At 38.6% G+C, this 9,187-nt stretch overlaps 1 protein-coding gene across 1 annotated transcript in view; it reads left to right on the forward strand.

Moving 5' to 3' along the window:
• Positions 1-9,187, forward strand: part of LOC108247957 (MAGUK p55 subfamily member 7) — a 61,017-nt gene that overhangs the window by 17,163 nt on the left and 34,667 nt on the right. Inside the window, 7 exon segments of the mRNA XM_037981940.1 lie at positions 1,196-1,330; positions 4,702-4,783; positions 4,876-4,961; positions 6,106-6,183; positions 6,764-6,960; positions 7,050-7,108; positions 7,504-7,557. Coding sequence (XP_037837868.1) covers positions 1,196-1,330; positions 4,702-4,783; positions 4,876-4,961; positions 6,106-6,183; positions 6,764-6,960; positions 7,050-7,108; positions 7,504-7,557 — 691 coding nt within the window.

Below are 9,187 nucleotides of genomic sequence, written 5' to 3' on the forward strand. Positions count from 1 at the left end.
CACTGGCTTCCCGTCTCATTCAGAATTCAATTCAAAATCCTTATATATATATTCAAGGCTATCCACAACCTTGCTCCTTCCTATCTGTCTGATCTCGTGCACATCACCACCCATTCACGCTCCCTTCGTTCATCGTCCTCCATCCACCTCAACATTCCTCCTGTCCGCCTCAGTACCATGGGAAGCAGAGCATTCTCCCACTCTGCTCCACAACTCTGGAATGCTCTTCCACCTGACTTACGTAACATTGACAATCTCTCGACTTTCAAAACACAACTCAAGACTCATCTGTTTATGCTAGCCTTTTCTCTGTAACTTTTCCTGTTGTTATTCTTCTAGATTTTATAGCCACCTTGTTTTATTCTAATTGTGTCTTTATATTATAAAGTGTCCTTGGGTGTCTTGAAAGGCGCTACAAATAAAATGCATTATTATTATTATTATTATTATTATTATTATTATTATTATTAAAGATAGAAATGGTAATGTTCTAAGAAGCGAGAAGAGTGTAATTGGAAGATGGAAGGAGTACTTTGAGGAGTTAATAAATGAAGAGAATGAAAGGGAAAGAAGAACAGAAGTCATAGAAACTGTGGACCAAGAAGTGGAAAAGGTTAGTGAGGATGAAGAAGCTTTGAAGAGGATGAAGAAGGGACAAGCAGTTGGACCTGATGCCATACCAGTGGAGGGATGGAAACTTCTAGGAGAGATGGCAGTGAGGTTTTTGACTCGATTATTCATTGGCATTTTTGAGAGTGAGAAAATACCTGAGGAATGGAGGAGAAGTGTGTTGGTGTCAATCTTTAAGAACAAGGGTGATGTAAAAAGTTGTAGCAACTACAGGGGAATTAAGCTGATGAGCCACACGATGAAGATCTGGGAGAGAGCTGTGAAAGCTAGACAAGAAAAAGAAGAAGCTCCTCTTTATTTAAAGGAGTCAGCTAAGGTGGTTTGAGTTTCTGATTAGGATGCCTCTGGAGGTTTTCTGAGCACGTCCCACTGGGAGGGGCAGTGCAAACCCAGAACTTGCTGAAGGGGTTTTACATCCTTTCTGGCCTGTAACACATTGAGATCCTCAAGGAGGATGTTGAGTGTTGCTGGGGAGAGGAATGTCTGGTTCTCTCTCCTGGAAAAAAAATGGATGGATGGACACATGAACTTATGGCATATCAAATTCTCTGTACTTGCTTAACAGAGTCTTCTGCGTGTCCATGATGCTGTGGGTCAGAGAGACTTTGAGCCCACTCTGTCACCCATACCTGATGATGCTCTGGAGGAAGAGGAAGATTCTGTCAAAATTGTCAGCCTGGTCAAAACCAAAGAGCCCCTGGTCAGTATTGTTTTTTTCAGCCCAATTCAAATCAAACAGACAGAAATGTTGCAAATTTTCCTATTTTCCCTCCTTTTGTAGATAAGTAATTTATAAATAATAATTACAGTTTGCAGATTACCTCTAAAAAGATATTTGCTGTAAACCAGTTACAAAAACATGAACAAAAAAGTAGTTTCTCATTCTAATTTCTATATTGACTGAGGCAGCTAGAGAGTGATAAAGTTAACCATTCTTATGGCTCTGAGCCAACAAGAGAGGTAGCTAAGTCGGTGAGAAGGTGTGAAATGGGGTCAACGCAAGCAGCACTCTACTCTGACTAATGGCATAGCTGTCATTTGCTAGATCCACAATGACAACTTCTTGTGTTTGTAGACTGTTTGGTTCCTCCAATATAGAGTTCTGGGGTCTCATTTATAAAACTGGTGTATGCAAAAAGACAGGGCCTGAAACGTCACTTTCCACACATAGTTTGTGATTTATAAAACACAAACTTAATGGGAAAATGTGTGATCCCTCACGCAAACACTGAGCCATGCATACCATATATGTTTGTTTTGGAGACGGGGGAAACTGGTGACAGATGGTGAATTAGGGAATTGAAGCCACACTGCATCATGATTCCTCTCAGATATTTAATTTCACTCTATAATCAAGCTTTAATCTTAGATTGACTTTATCATAAGCTTTCAAAACAGCAGTATTATTTATGCTTCTGCTGGTGAGCCATAAGGACCTTTCAAATAAAAAGGCCTTTAAGCCAACTTAAATCTTAAATAAAAGTTCACGCAAGTTTTGTCCCCATCACATTCCTCTCCCTGGATGATCACCAGGGTGATGTGTACCACAGATTAACACAGGAGGGGACAGTGGCTCCCCCCTCAGGTGCTGCCTCCTTTCCAAACCCCCAGAGCATTGAGGAGGCACACTTTCATACTGCTCACACCCGTGCACGCTCAACTGTGGAACGTGCCATCGGCCTTCTGAAATGCCAGTGGCGGTGCAGTCCTCCTCCAGATGCACCATGTGCTTGGGGCGCACTGGTGCCGAGGACAGCCAGACCCTCTATGCCTATTACCCCCTCGCCCAGACTCTCCTCACCACCTGCCGACTCAAGAGGACCAGAGAACACGAAGACAACATGTTCCACTGTGCTTTTACCTCTGATATACACATAATATAAACTAAACTGTGTTTTCCTTGGCTCATCTGTGGTCTCAGCCAAATCAGTGTTTCCTGACAGAATGCCACACAAACTTGTCTCTCCAAGTATGGAGGCCATCCTTCTTTCAAAAGGTGTCAGTTCAGGTAACGCCCTTAACCCAACCTGTGGCTGACATGCTCTGGCGGTGGACAGTTAGTCTCTTTTTTGCCTCCACCCTGAATTCTGACCACTTTTCCTGCACCTCAGCCATGGTCCTCTCTGACCCATGCTTCCTTTTATTTGTAATGCCACCACTGTGGCTCCCAAAAATTATATTTTTTCTGCTCTCCACCTTATCAATTTCAGCCTCGGTGAAATTTTGTTTCTTCACTCTTTTCTCCATGGTTGCCATTGGTAACCATGAAATAACATTAATCACCTGGCTCATTTAAATACACCTTCACATTAATGAGGTGCTTTGCATTGACCATTTATGGATGAATGTTGGTGTGTGGAGGGCAGAACCTGAGGAGGGACCTTGTGCGCAAACTTCTAGGGACAGGTGTGACTTATAAAGGGAAATTGCTTTCTGGTGTGTGTACGCATGGTTTTATCAATCTGATTTTTTTTTTTTTTAGTGTACGCCATATTTGCCTTTTGGGCATAAGTACACTTTTAGTATGAATCCTACGCAGTGTTTTATAAATGACACCCCTGGAAATTATTTGCTGCACTAAACTGCATACACCATATCTTCAGGACCATATCTCCAGGTCTTCAGGTCAAGACTCAGATGTTCACGTACACCTTAAGGATAAGGGACACTCTTTTGAGGGCCAAAATGTTCCTACTTTGAACCTAGAAGACAGATGGTTTGAAAGGGGGTGAAAGAAGCCATCTGGGCCAAAAGAGAGAAACCAAATTTAAACAGAGGAGGTGGCCTCAGATTTCCGCTTTCAAAAACCTATAATGGAGCATTAAGTTTCACTCCAATTAACACCTGCATTCAGTTGACCAGAATAAGAGTCATCTGCATGAGAATGTAGCTTACAGAACATCTCAGCTTTAAAAGCTCAAACTCCACACTCTCTTCATTTTGAACTGAGAAAGCTCCTCAGATGAGAAGCGAAACATCTTTAGCTGCAGAATAGAAGTCCAGTTGTTTTTGTGTTTAACCTTTTTTTGGAAGGAATGCGTTAATTTATTTTCTGTTTTTAATACATATTGATGAGTTTTAAGGTCTTTTATCATGGCTCATTTTCTTTATTTTACTTATCTGCCTCATTATTTATTACTTCATTGACTTACAACAATAACAACAACAACAACAAAATCCTGGATCAAGTAAAGCAAGGGGAAACAACTGGACTACAATCACTGTAAACCTTCTCCAATGCCATAAATCCTCAAAATGTGTTATTTTAAGGATTAACAAAAGGTTGAGAATTTTCTTTCTATTAGAAACTGGCATAAGAACTCCATAAAATACACATTAACATTTACACAACTGAACACATTTTTCCTTTAAAAGGCTCATGAAAACATAAAAGATCTATCTAAAAAAATATTTCAAATAAAAAATCAAAATCTTTTAAAGCTTTAGTTGTTTTTAGACATTGCCTTCCATTAAATTTCATTGAAATTTGATGCCAAGTGTTTGAGATTTATTGCAAAGTATAAGACAAAAAGTGTCATTAATATAATGTCTATGATAATAAATTAAACTGGTTAAGGAAAAATAAAATTGCAAGATCAGAAACTTTTTATGTAATGGACCTTTGTTGCAATGTGCAAAAAGTGCGCACTTCCAAAAGGCACTTTAGACCAATACATTCATATTGATCACAAAACCAGATTGGAGGGTAACTGACCTGACTCTGACACAGTTTATTTGATTGATCCAACATGTTCCAGTTTTCTGTACAACAGGGTTCCCTTTGAGCACAAGCTGGTTGTAGACAACTCTATAAATGTTCTTTCTATTTTACACTGTACCTCGTCAATAACATCTGTTGTAAATAATGCTTTGTGCTACATAAAGGCAATTAAATGGTTCATTCTTGATACCCCAAAACTTAGTAAGCATAAAGGTACTCAAAGTAAGGAGCTTCTCTGTGTTTTATTTAATTGAACACGTTTTTTAATTCCTCATAGGATTACTTTTTTTGCATCTCTGCATCTGCTAATTAGTCTGTGGTCCAATCATTTATTTATCACCATTAACAAGGGGGCAACAATTAAGATGAACAAATCCACTGGAGCTATTGTTGTAGCGAGGATCATGAGAGGAGGTCCAGCTGATAAAAGTGGTGAGAAAATAAACATACATGTACCATACAGTGGTAAAAATTAGAGCTTGTTCAGTTATGCATAATTATGTGTACATTTATAATATGTGAAGACCTCATCCATGAAGGAGACGAGCTGAAGGAGGTGAACGGAGTTTCACTGAAACACAGAAAACCAAAGGAAATCCTTCATCTCCTGGTCAGTCACCAGTCACTTTACTTCACTGCCTCCCTCTTTTCCCTGCCTCCCCTTCTTTCATAAAGTTTAACTGTCCCATATATATATATCATTTTTCTTACATGTTTTGAAATGCCAACAAATGTAATAAAAAACAATAAAGTGCTGGCAATTAACAGCAAGGAATACAAGGCCTGTTTTGTATGAAAACTATTTAGCAATAATATCAAAATACAATTCTAAAGAACTGAATGTGGAATTTAAAAATGTGATTGCCTAATGGGCCTTCACTGAGCCATCCCAATAAACTGTAGATGCCTGAAAATAAATGTATTCAGTAATAAAACTGATTGAAAAGCCCTCTGGGTCAGAAAAATATTATTTGGCTTGATTTGAACCACCTTTTGAGAGCAGAACACCTTCAGAAGCTCAGACTTTTTTTGTCCTGCAAACATTCTTTATTAAAGAGTTATTTCTGACCCAAGGCGTTCAGAAATAACGGAAATAACAGAAAGTGTGGTTCTGTGGAAAAGTTCTGGACAATTAATATTGAAATTAATTGACAGAGAGTGGACTTTCTTTTTCCTATGGCTGTAGCTGCTGCTATTTGTGCCTAAAATAACCATCCCTGTAATGTGACACTGATGGGAATGTAAAGGTTTATAAAATAGTCGTATGAACTAAAACCTTTGTTGGGCATGTCCAAACTAGCCTTTAGCTCATCAGTCTTGTCAGAAATAAACTCTATTTCCCAAACAATAGTTTAAAGAGCTCTCTACAACAGGAAAGATATTAATTGGTCAGTTTTCAAGGAACCCCATTTAAAAAGACCTCAACTGTTGTTGTTGTTTTGTTTTTTTAAAACTAAAGTGACCCAAACTACAAGAAAAAAAAAAGATATGGCAGTGATTTTATTTTTTAGATTTTTGTTTTGAATTGTATTAGGACTTCAATGTTGGCAGAGAATTGTTTCAAAGAGTTGGTTGACCATAAAGATATACAGAGAATCCTAAATGCTCTGTTTTATATAATAAACATATGCTACATCCAATATATTTTTACCTGTACCAGCTTGCCTAAAGCTAATGAATGACCGTTTTAAATCATGCCATAAACAGATACATTTCCAAAACTAAAGATTTTATATCATTGTTTTTCTTTGCAGGCTTGTTCTCGGGGTGAAATCAAGTTCAAAATCATTCCTGGATCCTACAAAGAAGACATGCCATTAAATATAAAAAAGGTGGCATATGTTTTGTGTTTTTTTTTTTCATTTAATTGTACTCTGAAATGTAATATGGTTGCTCAGAAATAGATCCCCAACCTAGATTCAATACAAATAGTTTTAATAATTTCGTGTGTTCTGATATTTTGTGAATTTGCTACATTGCTGTCATTACAACAGCAAGGTTCTCCAGATATAATGTCCTACTAAACCAAGATCATTTGTCAATATCCAGATTTTTGCCATTTGAAAACCTCAGCTGTGCTATTTTATTATTGACAATGATTATTTAAGTCTCTTGCACAGTGAATAACCAAGCTGGAAACTATTTTTTTTGTTTTTAGCAAGGAGCTTTTGCAATGAATGAAGGCACATTATTTTCAGTGACTGTGGTCATTTTTTTAAAAAGTGACACCAGCATGCAGGGAAACCAGACAAATGTTTTCGCTGTCAGGATGTAGATGTTCACAAAATTGCAGAAGAAAAAATAGCCAGAATAAATAAATATATATATATATATATATATATATGAATGAAAGTTATTTCCTATTTAATGCCATTCTGCGTGTTCAAGTGCAGATTACTATTTTCCCCTCAGTTATTTGTGCGGGCTTTGTTTGACTATGATCCGGTGGATGATCCGACCATCCCGTGTAAGGGTGCTGCAGTGGCCTTTAGAAGGGGAGACGTCCTTCACCTCGTCAGCATGAAAGACAACAGCTGGTGGCAGGCCTGTCGCCTCAGGGATGGCAGCCAACAGGCAGGTCTTATCCCCTCAAAGCAACTGCATGAAAGGTGATCACTTTTTATAATCCTTGACTTGTTTCAACAAAGTTTTGTAGAAAGCATTTCCTTCAGGTTTTTTTTGTTTGTTTGTTTTTCAGACGAGTTGCATTGCAGCGACCAAAAGCCCTGTTCAAGCCTCGGCTTTACAAAACACCAGGTGACAAGATAGTTCTCTTCACACACTGACAATAGCTGAAAAGCATAAAAACACTTAAACATACTAAAGCTTTTTCAGTGAAAAAATGAGAAGTGGAAGAGTATGTCTGAAGGGTGGGGTCAAAGGTGAACCTATCTGGCCTTCACTTGTACTCTTTCCTTTTTTCATCCACATACTCCACAAATGAGAAAAAAGCTCAGCATAATAGACATATTTATATTATTATAATTAAAATGCAAACATTTTACATAAATTGTAATATGGCACTTTTAGAATAAAACGAATGACATTCAGGTCAGAACATGCAGTAATAAATAAAATATTAGAGCCATGCATGTCATTTTTTAAGGGTTTGATGTATCATTTATCTTGTTATTTCCTTAAATCTTTTCTAGATTCTCCAGTGACAGAGGATGTAGACTATGGAGCTATCTCAGGGATCCACATTGGTGAGATGTTGGATAAAAAATATGGAAAGAAACCAATGTTACATGTTAAAGCAACTCACGTAAATAACAGCTTAAAATAATGTTTGAACAAGAAAAAAAAAAAAAAAAACTTGCAAAAAAGGGTAACAGTGGCAGTTTTAATTTACAAAACTATCTAACTATGCCCACTGTAGTTTAGTTCTGTGATGGATGTACGTCTTGTCTCACACAATAACTGCTGGAGAGAGGCACCTGCTCCCTTGTGACCCAGAAAGGAAATAGGGGTAAACTCAAGACTTCAATCTTTAATCCAAAAACACAAAAGCTGAATTGTCCTATCAAATATTCTCATCCTAAGCAACTTGTGTTTGACAGTGTTATCTTTCTTTCACAGTATGTAACCAAAGCCCAAGTATAGGACAGAACTATTCACCTTAATTAGTTCCCTGCATCGTCGGGTAGGGAGACTCCGAATTGTTTGTGCCTATGTGCCAAACTGAAGTTCAGAGTACCCAGCCTTTTTGAAGTCATTGGAAGGAGTTCTGGGGACTTTACAATTCTGATGGGCAACTTCATTGTCCTCGTGAGTAACGAGAGTGTAACCTGGAGGTAAATGATTGGGAGGAATGGGCTCCATGATATGAACCCGAATGTGGTTCTGTTATTGGATTTCTGTGGAAGTCATAGATCATCCATAATGAACACCATGTTCGAACATAAAGGTATTCATAAGTGCACTTGGCACCAGGACACCCTAGGCGGTAGTGTTGTGTCTTTCATAAATGATTTGTTAAAACGAACAAATATTTTGAGTCAACGAACTGAACCAAATCACTTTATTCACTGATTGGTTTCTTACTTAGTTCAGTTGAGAAAAAAATAAAAAATAAGAAAATAATAAGAAAGAAAAAGAAAAAGGTGAGTTCAGCAGAAGTGGAACTTCAGCCTACTGTGACTCACTCATGACGTAAATTTAAATGACACAGCAGCGTGTGCCGTGCGGACGGGGAGGGATTTACTCAGTAAACTTACTGCTAATTCGCCCATGCGCAGAAACAACATACTGCAGCAAAGGACTGATCCATATAATGAACAAAATACTGACTCACGCACGTGTTTCACTTAGCTCAGTTTGTTTTAAAACCCTTGCATCTTTGAAAAGAAGACACTTTATGTTTGAAGGATGTTGATGTTGGTCTCTGTCTGCATCTTTGAAATATGTTTGTGTGTTTAATAAGCCCATGGGGGCTGGGCACCTTTTATGGTGTACGGCACAAAAGAAATAAACTAACTAACTAACTAACAAACTAACTAACAAGCTGTGTGAACTGATGGATTCAGTGAACAAATCTTTTGAATGAATCATTTTAATGAACTGATTCTAGTGACCTCTCCCTGGGCTGCCACCTTATCGTGGTGGAGGTGTTTGAGTGTCCCAATGATCCTAGGAGCTATGCTGTCAGGGGCTTCATGCCCCTAGCAGGGTCACCAAAGGCAGACAGGTCCTAGGTGAGGGGCCCGACGAAGTGCAGCCCAAAGACCCCTTATGATGAGTCAAAATATTGGACACAGTGTTCCCTCGCCCGGACGCGGGTCACCGGGGCCCCACTCTGGAGCCAGGCCTGGAGGTGGGGCACGTTGGCGAGCGCCT

This window comes from Kryptolebias marmoratus, linkage group LG20 (genome assembly GCF_001649575.2).
Source record: "Kryptolebias marmoratus isolate JLee-2015 linkage group LG20, ASM164957v2, whole genome shotgun sequence".
Classification (NCBI taxonomy): domain Eukaryota; kingdom Metazoa; phylum Chordata; class Actinopteri; order Cyprinodontiformes; family Rivulidae; genus Kryptolebias; species Kryptolebias marmoratus.